Source organism: Erinaceus europaeus, chromosome 7, assembly GCF_950295315.1.
Source record: "Erinaceus europaeus chromosome 7, mEriEur2.1, whole genome shotgun sequence".
In the NCBI taxonomy this organism is placed as follows: domain Eukaryota; kingdom Metazoa; phylum Chordata; class Mammalia; order Eulipotyphla; family Erinaceidae; genus Erinaceus; species Erinaceus europaeus.
In genome coordinates, this window is record NC_080168.1 from 83,464,436 (window position 1) to 83,486,169 (window position 21,734).

A 21,734-nucleotide genomic window follows, 5' to 3' on the forward strand; every position below is an offset into this window, starting at 1 on the left:
AAAACACGAGGTAATCTTAATGGAGAGAAGGAGGCGGGGAGAGAGATACAGAGAAATCAGAGCACTGTACAGCTGTGGCTTATGGTGGTGCTGGGGAATAAACCTGGAACCTGGGAGCCTTCAGGCATGAAAAGTCTTTGGCATAACCATTATGCTATCTTCCCAGCCCACAAATCTCCAAATTTTAAAGACTAAAGGGCTTTTTAAAAATAATTTGGATGTTTAATTTACATATAACAAAAGTTCCCATTTTTGATACATATGATGGCTCAGTAAATTCAGAGCTGTGAAACTCACCACAGTGCAGTTTTAGAGCACTGGTACCATTTCAGAAATTCTCTTGTGCCAATTAATCCCTATTCCTATGTCCTGGTAATCACTGATCTTCTTTCTCTCTCTTCTCTACATTTTAATTTATAAATGGGAACTTGTACTATTAATCTTTGTCATTAGGCTTTTTCTCTTTTGCTTAGTATAGTGTTTCTGATGTACATATCAGCAGTGTGCTCATTTCACTGAAGAGTAAGTAGTATACTATTATATAGATCTATTACATCCTTTGCCAGCTGGTGAACACTTGGATTCTTTTATTTATTTTTACTATTTTGAACATTTCTGCTATAAACATTTGCATACATATCACATTAAGAACCTATCTTTAATTTTGGATAGGTACCTATAGCAGCAGAGTTGTTGCAAATGCATATTAACTACCTTCTTTTCCATCAGAAATATAACAGAGTTTTAATTACTCTATATCCTTAACAATACTTGATCTTTTTCAGGCTTTTAAATGCTAGCCATTGTAGTTGGTGTGAAGATCTCATTCTGCTTTCAATTTTCATTTCCCTAACAGCAAATAAAGTTGAGCATCTTTTCATGGCCAATCTGATATTATATATCTTATTAGGTAAAGTAGCTTCACATATTTCATCATTTTTTCAAAACTGGAATATTGTCTTATTACTGAGTTGTATGAGTTCTTTATATATATATGTTGTATCAAAATCTATTCTACCTGACCACAGCTTGTTTGTTCACTGTTTTGAGGTTTCTTCTGAAGACAAAGATTTCCTTTTAATAAAGTTCAATTTATCAGGGCAGAGGAGACAGCTTAATGGTTATGCAAAAGATTTCCATGCCTGATGCTGAGGTCCTAAATTCAATCCCCAGCACCATCATAAGCCAGTTGATCAGTTGTATGGGCAGTCGGTCTCTCTCGAGGATCCTCCTCTGTGTATATCTTTCATTAAATAAATAAAATTTTTTAAAAAGTTCAACATATCAGGTTTTCCCTGTGATTATATTTGAAAAATATTTGGTGACACTTGACCCAACATCATAATAAAGATTTTCTCCAAGAAATTCATAGTTTTAGTTCATACATTTAAAACCATGGTAACTTCAATTAACAGAAGGTCAAATTAATTATTTTAAATATGGATATCCAACTGTTCCAGCACTTTTGTTATAAACTGTATTCTGTTCCATTAATCTGTTTTATCCTTACAACAACAAAATAATGTGTTGCTTACTGTAGCTTTGCAGTAACTTTTAAAATTAGATAACACAGATTGAGGAGGTAGCATAATGGTTATGCAAAAATATTTTCATGCATAAGGTTCTGATATCCCAGGTTCAATGCCCACAATCACCATAAGCCACATCTGAGTAGTACTCTGGTTAAATAAATAAATGTCTGCAAAGATAATTCTTTTCTAAAATTGTTTTAGCTCTTCTGCAACCTTAACATTTCCATATAAATTTTAAGATCAGCCTGTTTCTACAAAAAAAAGGAGGGGAGGGGACAGAAAATTCCTAGGAAGAATCCCTTTTAAGTAGTGAATATTCAGGAAGTGCCAAACTTAGTGAACTCTGTCAAGTAATCTCTAAGTCTCTGTTTTCTTATTTGTAAAATGAACAGATTTGGTTTACTCTTTATCGGTTTACCCTATCAGTCATTTGTCATGCACAAAATGTATTTAACTCTAAAATCCAATGACTATACAATTATTACTCTACAGAGGTACAGTATTTCTTAAAGTTTGGAAAAACAAAATTACTTAATAATATAACTATAGCAGTACTAAACTCATTCAACTATTACCTTATTGAGCAAAGCAACTTGGAATCCAGTATATTCTTTCATATTAAGGTCTAGCAGTCTATGAGGGACATCCTCTGTAATTCCCTGGAGCAGCTGCTGAAAATCTTTCCTGTATGCCATCGATAAACCATGTGACCGACTTCGGACTTTAATTCCAGTTTCCTGTACCACTTTTTTACCTACAGATCCAATGACTCGATCAGATTCTATTTTGGCCTGAAAAAGTAAAATTAAATATAAGCTAACCTAGTAAATATTAATAGTTTTGGTATTTCATAAATTAAATGTTTGCTTTAAAAAAGCAGACATGAAATTAATCACAAATAACATGGTTTATTTTAATTACTTGGCAGTCAAACTATATACTGGTTGACTCCTTTATCAATATTATTTATGTTCCTAAGTGATTACACTTAGTGTTTCTTTTTTTTCTTTTACAAATTACTTGTTCAAGACACTCTAGAAGAAAAGAAACTGTAAGTTTAAAAATTAAAAAAAAAAAAAAAAGAGAGACAAGGAGGTGGTTCAGAAGCAAAGCACCCTCCTTTACTGCATGAGTCTTTGGGTTCAATATCTGGTACCAAAAAGTAATCCAATATATGGCAAAATGGTACTGTTTGCTCTCCCTGTCTGTCTCATTTTAAAAATAAAAGAAAATTGGGCCAGGGAGGTGACTCAGTAGTAAAAAGCATGCAAGAGACAATGGGTTTCATCTCTAGCACCATAAAAAAAATAGTAAAAACATAAAAAATATTTTTAATAGAGCAAAAGAAATTGATATTAGCTCTGTAGCATATCTTTCCCCCCCCAAAATTATAGAGAATATATTCACATACAAGAAGTTTAGAATACATAAATTATTACTAGAGATTAACACTTCAAAACTTAGCATAAAAGCAGTGTTATTATATCAAATCATGGGTTTTTAAAATGTAATGTTAATATAATGAAATTCCATCAGAACCATCAAAAACTAAATCTGACCTATCAACCACCTTAGATAAGATTATTCCAAATGCTTAATACCCTACTCTACTTCTTTTCTCTCTCTTTTTTTTTTAATTTCTTTATTGGGAGATTAATGGTTTACAGTCAACAGCAAAATACAAATTTTTTACATGTGTAACATTTCCACATAATAATACACCCCCCCACTAGGTCCTCCTCTGCCATCATGTCCCAGGACCTGAACCCTCCCCCAACCCATCTTTTACTTTGGTGCAATACACCACCCTACTGTATTGCTTAACATACCTGTTGACTCAGTTTTTTGAGGTATGAAATGACACTGTAACTAAGTCCATATTCCATACTGTCTGCTATTAGGTTAGGTGCTCCCATCATTCTGACAGCTTTCTTCAAAGGCTATAGAAAAAGAAGAAAATATAATGAATAAAATGAGTATAACCCGAGAAATCTATGGGACATTATGAAATAAGACAAATTATATTTCATAAGAGTTACAGAAGGAGAACTGAGAGGGGAAATAAGTGCATTTTCATAAATTTAATGACTATGGCCAGGGAGGTGGCTGAATGGCTAGAAGGCATCCCCTGCAAGTATAAAGTGCTGGACTTAATCCCTAGCACACTGTATGGAGTGGAGTGGTCCTCTGGTCTCTCACAAAACAATTGTGTCTTTTTTTAATTTTATTAAGAAAGAACTGACTAGCCTAAATTTCTAAAATTTGATGAATCCACACATTAAGAAAGTTAGTGAAATCCAACTAGAATTTTCTCAAAGTCCCATACCAAGATACACTTTAGACTGTAAAAACAGAAAGAACCTGAGCAGCGAGAAGGAATTAAATAAAAATTTAATAGCTGATTTCTCGTGAGATATTATGGACGCCAAAAAGCAGAAGTATAACATATTTAAAGACCTAAAAAGAGGGACAGAGAGTAGTTAGCTCACCTGGTAGGGTGTGTGCTTTACTATGCATGCTACCTGGGTTTGAGTCCTGGCATCACATGGGAATGCCACAGCACTAAGGGTAGTTTCACTATTGTGATCTATCTTTATTGTAAGTATAAAAAGAATAAAAAGAAAGAGGAAAGAAGAAAAAAGAGGAAAAGGAGGAGTAGGTATTAAAGGTATTTCCAGATAGACAAAAGATGAAGGAATTCATTACCAGTAATAAACCTGAATAACCCCGTTAGCATTTCTTGAAAGGAGTTATTCAGGCTGAAATATAAAGGCACTACAGAATCAGAGTTCAAGTAAGATAGCCCACAAAACTTAGAAAGAAAAACCAAACAAAATGAAACAAAAATTAAACAAGTAAATTTCTATTAAAAACTGAGAAAGGATATGAACACTCATCACTGAAGAGATTTCAATGGCCAAAAGACATATGAAATGATGCTTAGTTACTAATTAGAGATGCAAATCAAAACAATGGGATACCATCTCACACCTATGAAAATGTCATACATTCAAGAGACAAATGAGTGCCAGGAAGGATGTGTGGGAAAAAGGATTCTAATACTGTTGGGTGAGAATAATGGTTGGTCCAGTCTGAAAACAGTCTGGAGATTCCTAAGAATGTTGAAAATATACCTGCCATACAATCTGGCAATTCCTCCAAGTTATCTATCCAAACTAACACAAAAGCATCTATAGAAAGAAATCTGTGTATACCTAGATGAACATAGTAGCACTACTTAATAATAGCCAAAATATGGAAAGAACCCAAATGTCCAATGACAGATCACAATGGATTACTTATTATTCAGCTGTATGAAAAGATAAGATCTCTATTACTACAGCATGGATAGAACTGAAGAGAATCATGCTAAATGAAATAAGCACAAGAATGAATACCAGATCTCACTAGATGGGACTGAAGAAACAAAAGCAAAAGGAATAGAGGAAGAAACATTAAAACCCTGGTCTATTTTATCAGATCTAAGGACTTAAAAGGGGAAATATGATAGAGCCGTGGGCCCAGTGCCCTAAGAGGGAGAGATATGACAACTTGGTGATGGGTGAGGTGTGCTGACACCTATCATGGGGTGATATAAAACTGTATCCTGTGAAAAATCTTGTAGAGTCAGTATTTCCTCAGTAGTTCTTGTACAGGGAGTGGTAACGTGGGGGCAAGGCAGGGAGGCAGGGAGGGGTGAGGGGGAGAGAGAGAGAAAGAATGAGAACAATACTAATGATTTCACTTATGTGGAGTATAGATACCTAAAAAAATGAACTTGTAATAATAACCAAGCTGACTCAGAGAATGGTGGGAGTGTAAGTCAAATGTTCAATGAGTATGATGGCAAAAGAACTTAAGTGGTGGTATGGAGAGTTGTATACACATAATATTGTATAAACTTGTTCCTAAAATCTTTATAATACTGTAAATGTCAAATCACTAAGATAAATATATGAGCAGGAGACACATTGCAGAAGTATATCTGACAAAATGTGGATAGTAAATAGAAAAATAAAAGATGTTGACCTAGGGTAGGCTGTAGCTCAACCACTGACTGAAGTTTTGTGACACAGGGTCTTAGCTTACTGTTTGTAAAATAATAATAGCAGGGAGTAGGGCTGTAGCGCAGCAGGTTAAGCGCAGGTGGCGCAAAGCACAAGGACCGGTGTAAGAATCCCGGTTCAAGCCCCCAGCTCCCCACCTGCAGGGGAGTCGTTTCACAAGCTGTGAAGCAGGTCTGCAGGTGTCTTTCTCTCCCCCTTTCTGTCTTCCCCTTCTCTCTCCATTTCTCTCTGTCCTATCCAACAACGACATCAATGATGACTACAACAATAAAACAGCAAGGGCAACAAAAGGGAATGAATAAATAAGTAATAAAAAATATTTTAAAAAAATAATAATAGCATCTGCTGTATAAGATTTTCATGATTAATTGTTTTAATGCATGTAAAATACTTATAAAAGCACCTAGCACACAGAAATTCAGTAGGTATTAATCATTACTACTATGATGGGAAAAAGTCAAACAAAGATGTACAATATGAGGCAAAAATAGTGTAATGTGGTGAAATAATTTTAACCATAAGGAGAGAGAAATTGAAAAATCATTGTGAAATATGAAATATCACTAGAGGCTTTTTGATATTTTATTTATTTTAATGAGAAAGATATAGAGAAAAAAAGATCAACACAAAGACATAATCACTGATCAGCTCTGGTTTATGGTGTGCCGGGGACTGAACTTGGAACCTCAGAACCTCAGTCAAGATAGCATAACCATAATGCTATCTCCTCAGCCCAAAACTAGGTATTTCTAACATATTAATGGGAGGAATCTAGAAAAAGGACAATAATCCTTCATTGATGTGTTATAAACTATATGAGCACTGGTTTCAAACTGGAATCAAATCCCAGCTCTGACAGTTAATTATCTGCATAGTTTTGATTAAGTTCTCCTGTTTGCTATGAAAGTTAACATATTTACCAGCTAATAGTCAAACTGTCTCTTCTCACACTCTTATAATTCTAGATACAAAGCAGTTTATAATCTTTACGTGAAAATAGACTTTCAAAGCTCAGGAAATTATCATGAAAGGATATATCAATTCAGGAGATGAATGCTGGGAAGGATGTGAGGGGAAAAAGAGATTCTAATACTATTGGGTGAGTTAAAATTCTTATTAGGAATAACTTAGAAATCAAATGCTCTAATATTCCCTCATTAAAAATAGTAATCTTTGAAAATGGTTTGTTTTGCTTAAGAAGCTGCTTTTAATAAAATAATGTACTTAGTAATATATACACTGTTGGTCTTATTCACTGTAGCACACTAGGTTTTAAGTAATCAGAAATCTCTGGCTCTAAAAAATAAAAGTATGATGGCTCTGGCGAAAACTCTGGGGCAGTGGTATCTCTTCCTCTCTATCTGAAATAAAAAGGATGAAAAGGTCAGGCTAGAAGTAGTGATATCATGCATGTAGGAGACCCTCATAACACTGAAATAAAATAATGTTCTGAAGTTGTGGGGAAAATGCAGCAGAAAATATTTTGTACTTTTAAAGAGAAAAAAGCTGTGAAACTGAAACTTAAAAGGATAATTGGGATTAAAAGTCTCTTTGTTGGGACTGAATTCCCTATTAGCTATGTAGTCTCTATATATTAGTTATGGATTCTTGGACAAATTCGCCTTTTAGTGCCTAGGTCTCCTTATCTGTGAAAAAGAAACAATAATTACTTCTACCTCATAGAATTACTGTACAAAACTAAATGAGGTTAATACACATAATGCAGGCCTGTATGCATTTGGTGTTAGGTATGTACTATACACACATACATATGTATATTCCTATGTATACATATATATCTCAATATCATTATTCTGCAAATAAATATTACATTTACACAGACTCTATAATGGCCATTACTAAGCACAATTTACATGATATTTAATCTCTAACAGCAATTAGTAAAAAGTTTGTAATACCATCAATAAACTGTAAGTGTAATATACATCTTTTAACAAGATCTATTTTTAATAACATTCTTACCCCAAGATAGTAAGGTGGCATTGTCTTCAAATAACTTTCGAATGACTGTCTCCATTTCAGTGTTGGTTTTGCTTTATGTACTTTAAACAAGTCATCTATAAATGTTTAATGGAACAAAATTGTCAATACTCATTGTTTTCACACACAAAAACATCAAGTCAAATAAATTTCACTTTTAATGTCTGCTTTTTTATTAGTCAAGAGTAAAATCAAATATCTTTTAAAAAGTAGTATAATTTTAGTTCTAGTTTGTTTTTTAATAATACTATTTTTTAAATTATAAGGATGCATTTATAATCTGAAACTACATGTAGTAATAAATGTAGGATCAAATCACACAAAGAAAAGCTATGTTCTAAATAGAACTAGACATGAAACAGACTGAGAACAGAAGCAAAGTATACACAGTGTTTTCTATAAAATATACCAACTGACATTTTATCCCCACCTCCAGAGACAAAGAGAGAGAAATAAATCACAGCACTAAATCTTTTAGTGTGGCAAGGCCTGGCAAGAACTTGGGCCACACAACAAGGCAATCAGCACACTATCCAAGTGAGCTCTTTTGCCAGCCCAGCTATAATTTCTTTGATCAAAAAAGTATAGTCAGATAATGCCTATAAATCATCTTTAGGTTTTTATCACATTACTGTAGAACAAATTCATTCATTTAGTGAATGTTTCCCCAAAAAAATGTGTAAATGGGCTGGGGAGATAGCACAGTAGTTATACAGAGACTTGCCAGAGGCACCAAAATCCAAGATTCAATCCCCATTACCACTTATAAGCCAGAGCTGAGCAGTGCTCTGACAAAAAAAGATTTGTTGCTCAGGAAGTGGCACAGTGGACTCTCTCTCAAGCATGAAGTCCAGAGTTCAAGCCTTGACTATGCTAAGCCAGAGATACTGATTCTCTCTCTCATCCTGAATAAATAAGTCTTTAAGTGAGAAAGATGTGTAACAAATTCCTAGAAAATGTATTTAGATCTCATAAGTATCTTTCTACAAAATGTTTATCAAATGCAAAGCCTACATTACTGAAGCTATGTAATAAATCTAACTTTCAGGGAAACTAGAGTACGTCACATAAAATTCTATATTATATCTGCATTAGGTTGTGGAATCAAAGATATTTTAACACTTCCTGTTTTCCACAAATGAGTAGGTTGATATAAAACCTCAGATAGATTCAGTATTTGAATATTAAAAGAATTTATTTCCAGAAGTGAAGAAATTATTACCAAGAGATGTTCCCAAAGTTTCTTTATAGAATAAATGTATTCTGAGCCACAGAGAATGTGGTAAAAACTGACTTACCTAAAAGGGGAAGGAGGACTGGGTAATTATAAGGCATCACAAATAAGTTGACACAGTTCAATGCTGTACTGGCTTTCAAGTAACCAAAGGGATAGCCAAGTTCATTGTATTTTGCACTATTGCTCACATATACCTGTTAAGAGGGAGTGGTTAAAACTTTGTATTTAATAACTTTTACAAAATATTAAGTAAACTAATTATTCAAATTATCTTATTAAGAATCATTCCACTTAAAATTTTAAATCATGCTCTGCTTACCTGCCAACATGTTTGAGGAGATTTCCTTTCCAAGATAAATTGAGTCAGTGGTGATGGCTCCAATTCATATTTGTCAAAAGGCAATTTGTCAATCACCATTGGTTCACAGTCTGTACAGGAAAACTTCACTACAGGATGAGAAGTTCGAGGTGGCTAGAGGGGAAAGTTACAAATTAATAGCCACACAAGATGCCAGAAACAAATGCAATGCTAGTTTCCTCACTAGCAAAAGCTACTCAATTCCTTAATTTTCCTAATAAGAGTTTAATTTATTAATGTTATTACTAATAATCTGAAAAATACTTTACAATATAATACATAATGTAATAATTTACACCTTCTTAGCCATCACCAATTGAAGGATAGTGAAGAAAATATGAAAAAAATCATCTGAATTTTCATAGAGGACTTTTATTAGCCTCTGATACTATCACAAAGTGGTGGGTCCCCAAACTATTGCTGTGGCATCAGATTTCTCATTGCTCTTAGGTACTCAACTGCCTATGGAACCTAACTTGAACCTCCTTTAATTTGTTTGTCTCCAGGGTTATCGCTGGGGCTCAGTGCCTGCACTATAAATCCACTGTTCCTGGAGGCCATTTCCCCCATTTTGTTACTCTTATTGTTGTTGTTATTATTCTTATTGTTGTTGTTAGATAGTACAGAGAGAGATGGGGAAGACAGAGAGGGGGAAAGACAAACACCTATAGGCCTGCTACACCGATTGTGAAGTGGCACCCCACTGCAGGGGGATCCAAGGGCTTGAACCTGGATCCTTGCAAGTCCTTGCTCTTCGCAACATAGGCACTTAATCACTATGTTACCACCAGGCCCCCTCCTTTAATTTCTTTTAAAAGATTTCATTTATTACTGAGAGAGATTCAGGGAACAGAGAAGAGATTCGGACATCACTCTGGTATAAGCTGCCAGAGACTGAACTTGGGACATCATGCTTGAAACACAAAGATCCTTAATGATCTGTCCCTATACGCCTCTCAATCACCACTCCCAGTAGACCCTGCCATTCTCATCAAATAACCTGGCAGTCACCCAAAAAGATCATCTTGCATGTCCCTATGTTTCAGGTTACCTCTGATGCTTAGCTTTCTCCCTTGCATATTGCAAATAAAAGTTTTAAAACCTAGTGGTCCAGGAGGTAGCACAGTAGATAAAGCATAAGACTCTCAAGCTTGAGGTTGAGTCCAATCCCCAGCAGCACATGTATCAGAGTGATGTCTGGTTCTTTCTCTCTACTATCTTCTTCATGAATAAACAATATTTAAATAAATAAATAAATAAAAGTCGCCAATAAAAAAAGGTTTTGAAATCGAAACTGCCTATGGACTCTGTTCTTCCCTTTTACTGCAGTTAGCACACTTTACACTATCACACTATCACATCTATGCATCTGGCCCTACTATGAAATGATACGTCAAGAAAGAAAGCACTATGTGTTGTTCATCTTGTGTTTCTGTGCAGGCATATAGTTAATGAATTTACACATATAACTTAATTTTTTTTATTAAAATACTGAGACCCCCAAAAGAAAAGTTGAAAGAGAATTATTTAGAAAATCCTTAATTTGTTATTTCATTTAATCCCTAAAGCTACCCTATGAGACTTAAATATCTGATGGAAAGTCAGAGGTTAGAAAAAACAATTAACCAACGGCACATACTTAATAAGTAGGAGATCCCTGTTTCAAATTCAGAACCATGCTCTAATATACTACATTTAATTTCAACATTAATACTTTACAATTATTTATTTTCCCCCTTTAGTTACTAAGTTCTGTTATTCTTTTCCATTATTATTTATTCCATTATTATCATTATTTCCATTATTTCCATTATTATCCATGCCTCGGCCTCGTGTGAGCTTAATGTGCAGCTTGGCGATACGAGAATCCGGCATGAAGCCCAGCCAGTCCATCTTGGCGTTACTCTCGATCGCACTCTGTCATTTCACAAACATCTCATAAAAACTTCAGCAAAGGAGGGCGTGAGGAATAACATCATTGCAAGACTGGCCAGCTCCTCATGGGGCGCGAGTGCTTCCACACTACGATCATCCTCTCTGGCATTATGCTATTCCACTGCAGAATACTGTGCCCCAGTATGGTTCTGTAGCCCCCATGTCCACTTGGTTGATTCCAAATTAAATTCCTCCATGAGGATAATTTCTGGAACCATCCGTTCCACCCCGGTTCCATGGCTGCCAGTTCTTAGCAACATCGCCCCGCCAGATATTCGTCAGGATGTGGCATCATCTAAGTTCATTTCCCACGTCTACGCTCGACCGGACCTGCCAATATACGCGGATATCTTCGCCCACCCTGTCCAACGCTTGACGTCTCGTCACCCAATCTGGTCCCCTACGCCTACACTGAACTTCTCTGCTCCAGTCTCTTGGAAACAGAGCTGGCAGTCAGCTGAGGTAAAGAACAAACACCTCATCACAGACCCCTGCAAGCATCAACCCGGCTTTGACCTAGCACGTTATGATTGGACCCTCCTCAATCGCTATCGAACAGGCTATGGCCGGTGCGCCGCTATGTTCCATCACTGGGGAGCCAGAGACGACCCGAACTGCCCCTGCGGCTACAGACAGACTATTACCCACATAGTCAACGACTGCCACTTCTCCAGATTCAAAGGAGGTCTCGAAACTTTACATCAGGGTCAACCTGACGCTGTTGACTGGCTACAGAAGAAGGGCAAACGCTAGAAGAAGAAGAATTATTATCTCTGTCTTATAAGTTCTTCAATGTTCCAGGTTAAATTTTGAGAGAGGGGGGTAGGAAGACAGCATATGCTCCAAAGTCCCAAGTTCAACCCTCAGCACCACCATAAGATAGAACTGAGCAGTGCTCTGGTTCTATGTATATCTTTCTCTGTGTCTCTCATTAAAAAAAAAAAAAAAAAAAAATTTAAAACACTGATTTAAAATAAAATGATAAATTTTGACACACACCATCACCACACCTCCCAATCAAAGTACTGAAGTTTCTTCCAGTTTGATGAGGATCTGGCTCAAACTTGGGCTGTGTGAGTGGCAAAGCTGACTCACTCGCCAAGTGGGCTATTTTTCAGCCCTTCTTCCATATCTTAATTCAAACTCTTACATTTCTTAAATGAATAAGTAACAGCCTCTCAGATAAGCTGTCTACCTAACTTATATCCTCTAATTTTTGCACAAAAATACCATAAAATAAGTTTTCCTAAAAACACTGTTAAAAATGTCTTCAATACACTTTGACCTTTACAGAAACTCAAATTAATTTTTTACTTGAAGTAAAGAACAATTTTATTTAGAGTATTTTCAATGCACTATATACATGCTAGGATGCACCTATACTCAGCTACTTCTCACTCCTCTAAATGCATTATAAATACTTTTTCCCAAGTTTTTTCTGGAATATTGCATCCTATGGTTTCACACTGAATTCTTACATACACTTCAAAATTCTCCATAGCTTGCACTGACAGTGTAATTTGCAGGATATTAATTAATATTATGTTAATATTAATTGGTGATACTGGTGTTGGGTTCTTTTTATTAAGACTAACATGTACCATGCATACCTGCAGATATTAAGTAAACAGGAAAACCACAAGTCAGCATTACATACAAATATGCTGTCTGTTCAATAAGTTAAGAAGAAAATGAGTAGAGAAAGAGCACCTGACTGATTGCACATGCTACAATGTGCAAGAACCCAGGTTCAAGTACCTAGTCCCAATAGCAGGGGGGTTGGAGGGAAGCAGTTCCCCACAAACAGTGAAGCAGTGCTGCAGGAGTCTTTCTCCCCCAACTATCATCCCTTTCTCTCTCAATGTTTCTCTGTCTATACAATTAAAATACCCTAGTGAATAAAGGAACTATCACTTCATAAAACTTTAGACTGAAAGTGATATTTATCCTCAATTTTATATGTTTAAATGGTTTCAAATAAGCTTTAGTTTGTTCCACAAACAAATGCATTATTACTAAAGACTGATGAATGATCTCTGAAGTGCAATTTATCCTAGTATTACAAGAATACTTGATGATTCAATTATCAGTAAATACTGATAATTAAGGATGATCATATAATAAGCCTCAATTCTTAAAAAAAATACTTCATCTAAGACCAGACAATCTTTTCTACCTTAAACCATCTGACTGAAAAAAGTGAATGCAACTAAAGCATGTAAAACAGCATGGATATCTAAAACTAAGTCCTAAAAGATTAATGGCAAACTATTAGAATTATTTTCAAAGTCTTCAATTAAATTCTAAGTTCTGGCCTAGGTAAAAATCCTCTTACCACATTATGTTTAAAGTTCAAAAAAACTCTTATTAGGGGCTAGGTGGCGGTGCACCTGCTTAAGGGTACACACTACAGTGCATAGAGACACAGGCAAGCCCCTGGTTGCCACCTGCATGGGGAAAGCTTCACAAGTGATAAAGCAGTGCTGCAGGTGTCTCTCTCCTCTATTTCAATCTTCCCTCTCAATTTCTCTATCTCTATCCAGTAATAAAGAAATGTAAAATTTAAAAAGAAATTCTTATTAATCTGTGATTATGAAGACACAGCAAAGCATCATATATAGTAAATAAAATATCTACTAATTCCTAATGATAAACTATACTAACACAGATAACAGCTTATCAGCACACTAAACATATATTTCTCATAAAACTAGTCTAAAGAGAGTTAAATGGTTACTACTACAAAGTAACAATCTTTCTGATACTTACTAGTGTTGGAGAATTTTGATCTGGCCAAAATGATTCTGGAACAGGCCAATGACCAATAGGAACCCCAGTTTTAGGATTTGGTCTGACATAAATGAGTTTGTGACAGCTATGCCAAGGCTGTGATCCAAATGGCCTAGATATATCTGGCTGTCCATCTAAAGGAAGAAAAATCAAGCATATGTCATTAAAGGGAAAAGTATACTAAAATCACATCTATTATTACTTAATAAAAATGTCCCAATATATTCAATTATAGATGTTCCTATTTTTGTTAAGCACTAAAACATTCATACCTGCTTAATATTTGAATTAAATTTAAATTCACTAGAAGAGCTGGGGTGCTGGTTGAGCACTAATAATACATAATTGAGGATTATGTACTACAAGTGGAAAGCTTCATGAGTGGAGTAGCAGTGGTGCAAGTGTCTCACTTTCTCTATCCCTCTCATTTTATGTCTCTATCCAATTTAAAAAAAAAAATTAAGGGGGCTGGGAGCACACACATTCAGTGCGCAAGAACCCTGATTCAAGGTACCAAACCCCACCTGCAGGGGACATGCTTCACAATCATTGAAGCAGTGCTACAGGGATCTCTCCCTCCTTCTCTATCTTTCCCTTCTCTCTCAAGTTCTTTGTCTTTATCAAAATTAAAATTCACTAGAGAATAAAATCCACAAGTTTCAATTAACTATAAGTCAACAAATAAATGGTTGTTAGTGTCATTAGTGACATTCTAATTCTTGGTCAGAAAAGTCATGATGCATTTTTGCGTAGAAAAATAAATACAGGGAGTCGGGCGGTAGTGCAGTAGATTAAGAGCACATGGCGCGAAACGTAAGGACTAGCGTAAAGAACCAGGTTCAAGCTCCTGGCTCCCCACCTGCAGAGAAGTCACTTCACAGGTGGTGAAGCAGGTCTGCAGGTGTCTATCTTTCTCTCCCCGTCTTCCCCTCCTCTCTTCCCTATCCAACAACGAGGACATCAGTAACAACAACTACAACAATAAAAAAAAAAAAAAAGAAATACATCATGACTTTTCTGGCAATCCTATACAATGCAGCAGTTATCCCAGATACAAGTAGACACTAGTAGACACTAGTTTTAGTTTAACTCCTCTTTCCTTGTGGTTAATATAATTAGGTTAGTACCATAGGATATTAAATAAAGTAAGGTGGTGTTTGGAATAAAAACAACCAAGCATCATAGTAAAGACTGGCTCCAGTTTTTCTTTAACCACACAAACTAGTTGGTGATGTAAGAAAAAAGTAACCAAGGAATTTACATAAACACCATGTATAATAGTTTTGTGAATTAAGAAACATGGCAGGAGAATACAGAATTACAGAGAGGCAGCATTATAATACTAAATGAAATATAATACTAAAATGAAATAATCAGACACCTGATCTGTAAATAACTAAAATAGATCTTATAAAATTACAGGATACAGACATTCATTGTTGGAAGGGGAAGTTAGAGAGAGAAAGACCTGCTTCACCACTCCCTTTGCAGATAGGGAGCTTGGTGGTTTGAATCCCCACACCTGGTTCACTTCTCAGGTGCACCACCAACTGACTGTAGTGAATGTTTTGGGGTAGTGCTACAGAAACATTATTATTTTTCTTATTTTTATATTTAATCTTCTCTATCAATAATCATTTTTTACCTTAATATATTTGGTTTTGTCAATCTTAAGACCAGTCATAATTTTCAGTCAAGTTGAGTAAAGTTTAGAATATCTGTAAGAAAAGTTCTAGTAATACCTTCTACAGGGGAGGGATCTGGTCCTGCTTTTTCAAAGTTTATTACCACACCACTCTGCACTTTCTGCACCAATGACTCTAGACACTGGTTAAGCATTCTTGGAGAACATACTGAATATGAGCGACCTGGGATAAAAAAGAGTGAACTAATTAGTTGCTAAACTCCTACCTTTCGTAAGAACTAGAGTGAGGTATCTGACAGTATTGATTATAGAAAGATCAGTGGTAACGTTTGACTTATTTCATCATCTTACATAAGCATGAACAACAAAAAAAAGTTATTTCCAATCAACCAGCAACTCCATTTTATAAACATGTACTTTTTTTTTCTTCTAACCACAGGAATAAGGAGAACAGAAATTTTGGTCACAAAGGAAAAAAAAAAAAAATCACATGCATACCTATAATGTTATACACAACAGCTAACCAAAACACTAATCCTACTTAGTGAATGCATTATCACTAAAGTCAATGCTATGCAATATACACAGCAGATATTCAATAATTATTAAACTGACCTCATTGGCAATATTGTATATTTTACTGGCACTTAAATTTTTGGCTTACATAGCTAGAAATTACCTTAAGAGATTTTTCCTGTTTTACAAAAGATCTATTTATTCTATGAGAAAATAAAAACTGAATTACATGTAGTGCTGGGTATTGAAGCTTGGGCTTCAATTTGCAAAACAGGCACCGTGCCTATACACAGTGAAGAACCTTCCTAGTAGCCTTTTGCTAAGTCCCCTTGCCGACCCCATTCCTTTATATATATATTTTTTGCCTCCAGGGTTATCGCCGGGGCTTGGTGCCTGCACTACAAATCCACTGCTCCTGGAGGCCATTTTTGTTACCCTTGTTGTATTTATTGTTGTCACATTGCTGTTGTTGTTGTTGGATAGGATAGAGAGAAATTGAGAGAGATGAGGAAGACAAGAGAGGGAGAGAGAAAGATAGACACCTGCAGACCTACTTGTTAAGCAACCCCCTGCAGGTGGGGAGCCATGGGCTCGAACCAGGATTCTTACGCTGGCCCATGACTTTGCACCATGTGCACTTAATCCACTGTGCCACCACCTGGCCCCCTCCTTTATATTTTTTAACTTACAGTATTTTTAGTTCAGAAACATTAAAATGCTAGTGGATTAATAAATACTAGGGGTTACATAGCATAGCAGCTATGCAGAAAGGCCTTCATGCCTGAGGCACCAGTGGTTTCAGGTTCAAACACCAATACCATCAGAAGCTAGGTTAGCATTGCTGACAAAATAGATTAAGACTAGGGGGGGAGTCGGGCTGTAGCGCAGCAGGTTAAGCGCAGGTGGCACAAAGCACAAGGACCGGCATAAGGATCCCGGTTCGAACCCTGGCTCCCCATCTGCAGGGGAGTCGCTTCACCGGCAGTGAAGCAGGTCTGCAGGTGTCTATCTTTCTCTCCTCCTCTCTGTCTTCCCCTCCTCTCTCCATTTCTCTCTGTCCTATCCAACAACGACAACAACAATAATAACTACAACAATAAAACAACAAGGGCAACAAAAGGGAATAAATAAAATAAATATTTAAAAAATAAAAAACAAGCAAACAAGAGACTAGGAAGAAAGGGGGAGAAAAAAGAGAGAGAGAGAGAGATGGAGGGGGGAGAAAGGACTAGATAGGAAGGACTAGATTAGGACTATGGGGATAGCTCAGTATTAGAGCATAAAACTGTCAGGCCAGAGATCCCAGTTTCAATCCCCAGTACCATAATATGGTAAGCACTGTACTCTGATTTCTCCCATAAGAATAAATGAATCTTTAAAAAGAAAAAAAAAAATGCTAGTGAAAAATCTCTCAAAGTGGAATTATTACTAAATATATTTAGGCCTGTAGTGTTCCAAGATTAGTCACAGGATACATACACCTACTGAAATAAGATTAGTCCAAATTGAGAAGTGTAGCAGTATGTGAAATATATACCTGATTTTAAAACTTAAAAATCAGGTATATAAGAGATAGTAATTTCATATGGGAGCATATCATACATAATGATTTAAAGAGACTGTTGGAATTAAATTGTTTTTGCTTTAATGTGACTATTATAAACTTTAACTATATATATGCAACTTCTATATTTCTATTGGGTTGTTGGAAAATTCATGATACATTTTTGCATAGAAAAATATATCATGAGTTTTCCAAAAACCCAATATTACATGTGCTAATTTTAAAATAGCAATCTCTTGTTAAACATCACAAAACATTATTTTTTTCTTTATCAGGGGATTAATGGTTTATAGTCGACCATAAAATACAGTAGTTTGTATATGTAAAGTTTTCCACATAACAGTTCAAGCCCCTTGTCTTCCTCTGACATCATTTTCCAGGACCTAAACCTATCCCCGCCAACCCCAGAATCATAGACTACTACTTGCAATTATCTCAATATGGAGAAGTTCTACTCTTTTACAAGTTCAACTATTTCCAAATATAACTACAGCATTATATTTGATATCATAAATCATTGTTAGTTATTTAAACATACTTAACATATGTTTTTATAAAGGCTATTCAGAAAAGAGAACACTAGATGGTGATGACTGAAATCCTCATAACTTAGAAAAACAAGTATTAGATAACAACTTACCTGTATACAATAGTGAGTTATAATTTAAAGGAAAAAAAAATCTCAACCAATTACTGAGTATCTGCACTGCTCTATTCACCTTACATCTTATTTATATTACCATAAAATTTTGTTTAATTGACTTAGTTCTGGCAACAATCATTTTACCTTCTCTATTTTTACAAATAAAATTTAAGCACAGAAAAGTTAACTATTTTATTAAACTTATTACAATAGTACAACCATGACTCAAAATTCTCACAGGGTACTAGAAATTTTTATCTGGATATTTTGTTTCCTGAAAATCATGTTAATTTGTAATCAACATTTTTTTTTAAAATGGCTACAGGAAGTCACATTTGTTTAAAAGAATTAGAAATTTAAAAGAAATTTAAAAGAATTTGTTTAAAAGAATTAGAAATTTAAAAGAATTAAACACATAATTCATAAAAAGCTGATCATTTTAAGACAAAAAGTATTTAGGAGACTATAAAAGCTTAAATGTTTTACCTAGTAAAATTTAAACATAACCCCAAGTTGATATTAAAAACCAGTTTTTAAATATCTAATTGTATTTATTCTTCCTACTCCCTTAACATATGTCCATCAATTAACTGATTATGAAAGTACAAGTTTAATAAGCCATCTTCATAGTATGAAATAAAATCACTCACAAAGATGTTTTATGAAAATTGCAGAAAAAAGTGAATAAACTTGATTCACTTGACAGTTAATTCTTCTGAAAGTCAAAGAGAAATGAAAAATTCTGCCAGCTATATGTAAGTCTATACTCTATGTCATCTCTCTTATTGTCTAAATTCACCTCTGAATAGACAGCACTGTACTGAGACACAAAGTTTCTAGGATTTACTTGTATAACAGTAACTGTGTAGTAGATTATTCCTCTAATAAAATGGTTGAAAATAAACAGACCTTATATAAGTTATAAATAAACAGTCCTTATCAAGACTACAAATTCAATTTATTTAAACTAGAAAGTGTAGTTTTCTTGCTTTCTTAGCAACTGAAATTATTTTTCAGAAAATCAAATGTTATCTCTTAAAAGAAACTTCGGAGAATTAAAAAAAATGTTCATTATGGTCTAAAAGGCTATTCTATATTTGGCTTCTGCTAACTTCTCTAAACCCACCTGCTATTCTCTATTCTCCCTATGTAAACTCCAACAATTTTCAGTCTTCCTGTAACTCTCATTAAATATACAGAGTGTGTTTCTTCCCTTACTATATGTACTCCCAAATAAGTAGAATGTGCTCTCTTCCCTCACTACTTCCTCTAGTTAATTCTTTTTATGTTCTACTTTATTATTCAGATTGCTACTCAAATGTTACCTCCTCAGAAGACTTCTCCTTTTCTGTCTCAAATATCTCTTTACAGTCTTGCCCTATTTTGTTTTCATATTAATTAGAACTCTCTAAAATTTATTCATTTTAGGAGTCGGGTGGTAGCACGCCTGGTTGAGCACACGTTACTCCCATGCTCAAGGACCAAGGTTCAAGCCCCTGGTCCCAACCTGCAAGGAGGAAGCTTCATCAACAGTGAATCAGTGCTGTAGGTATCTCTCTCATCTACTTCTGCCACCCTCTTAACTTTCTCTGTGCTATCAAGGGCGGAAGAGGGGTGGGGAACAGACACTGAGCTCCAGCAAAAATCCTAGTGGCAATATAAAATAGTAAAAATAAAAATACAATGTATTCATTTTACATAGCTTTATCCATCAAACAGTCCAGCTATTTATTGTTCTATTGTTTTCCCAGCATCATGGATAACTATTTAGCATAAAATGGGTATTCATTAACATGATAGTGAAAGAAAAATGTTTACAATGACAAAAAAAAACTATTTTTAAAGTATACAAAAAATAACAAAATATTTGCCTATTATCTTAATAACAGGCAAATTTCTAATTTTTCCTTAGTGAACATCAATTGTTCTGTTATAGGAATAATAAATATACATGTTGTTATCATTAATTTTTTAAAAAATACACGGGAATTTTAGCATATTTGAAAAAGAGTATTGTTTTTCCTATTCTACCTTTCTGGTGTAATATCCTCAATTTACTTTAATGAACATTATTATAAAAATAAATACAAAATAAAATAGTGTATTCAGATATATGAAAAAGATGAGTGGCATTTAAGCATTTTATTATTGATAGCAAATAAACCACTAAACTACATCAAGAGAGATTCATAATGGGTAATTGGGGAAAGCTTCCTAATTTTTTGGCCAACTAAGGTAAATGGGTCCTTGAAAGATATTACCAAGGGTGACTTTGGAATCTTCTCCTCTGGAGATGTTCCTTTCAAAGAATAAACAAAATAACTTTAGTACATTACTGCCTAAAGGCAAGGGTATTAACTACAACATGTCTCATGGTTTTTCAGACCCTCTATACCACTCCATTCCATACTCTGAAGATTCTTGAACTTAGACAATGGTACTGTATGTACCATCAGAAAATGGGACTATAACTTTATGATTGTAAATTCAAACTAAGTAATTTATAACAAAGAATGTCCCATGTAAAGATATTTATATTAAGTCCTCTTTTGATCTGTAATGAAAAAATTTAGTAAGTGGGTTCAGTTTAAAGCTAAAAACTAAAATCTTCTGAATATAGATGTGTATACACCCACAAAAACAATTAGGACTGTCTGAAAAATATTATCCATGCACAGGGGACTGTTAGCAGCAAATTTATTCAAATGCAAATGATGTTTTCCTTTAAAAATTAAATTGTGACGTTATTATAAAAAGTACTTCTATAATGTGCAAATTCTTCTTAAAAATATTTATTCCCTTTTGTTGCCCTTGTTTTATTATTGTAGTTATTGTTGTTGTTACTGATGTCCTCATTGTTGGATAGAACAGAGAGAAATGGAGAGAGGAAGGGAAGACAGAGAGAGGGAGAGAAAGATAGACACCTGCAGAAACCTGTGAAACCACCTGTGAAGCGACTCCCCTGCAGGTAGGGAGCCGAGGGCTGGAACCCGGGGCTGGAACCAGGAGCTGGAACCGGCATCCTTACACCAGTCCCTGCACTTTGCACCATATGCGCTTAACTCACTGCGCTACCGCTCGACTCCCTAAAGTGGAAATTCTTAATAATGTGAATAACTTTCTGACTTATGTAGTTACATACTTCTGTAGCATTTAATTTTTTGTCTGTGAATTACTTAAATTTCTAAAACCCAAAGAATGTAGAAATAAGGATCCTAAAATATTAATTTGATCTTGTATTTCCCTCTAATGTTTATAGCTGGCTATAACAGAATCTCAACAGAGCACTGAGCTATGTGTGGAAAGTATGTCACAGGTCCCAGCACCTATGAAACAGTGACCAGCCAGGCTTGACTATTTTAAAAGCATAGAATAGTGCTATAAGTGCATAGTCCAAAAAATTAAACCCAACTGTAATTAATTCCACATTATACAAGTTCTAAGTC

General features: G+C 35.0%; 1 protein-coding gene across 5 annotated transcripts in view; it reads right to left on the minus strand.

Moving 5' to 3' along the window:
• INTS6 (integrator complex subunit 6) overlaps positions 1-21,734 on the minus strand; it is a 112,644-nt gene that overhangs the window by 31,898 nt on the left and 59,012 nt on the right. For all 5 annotated transcript variants that reach the window (XR_009550766.1, XR_009550767.1, XR_009550765.1 and 2 more), the window contains 7 exons: positions 15,663-15,788; positions 13,900-14,054; positions 9,157-9,309; positions 8,899-9,031; positions 7,583-7,677; positions 3,362-3,472; positions 2,108-2,323 (listed from right to left, as the gene is read on the minus strand). Coding sequence is in view for 2 of the 5 variants with exons in the window: in XM_007521561.2 (XP_007521623.1) it covers positions 2,108-2,323; positions 3,362-3,472; positions 7,583-7,677; positions 8,899-9,031; positions 9,157-9,309; positions 13,900-14,054; positions 15,663-15,788 (989 nt within the window). In the remaining 3 variants the exon portion in view is untranslated. The remainder of the gene's footprint in view (positions 1-2,107; positions 2,324-3,361; positions 3,473-7,582; positions 7,678-8,898; positions 9,032-9,156; positions 9,310-13,899; positions 14,055-15,662; positions 15,789-21,734) is intronic.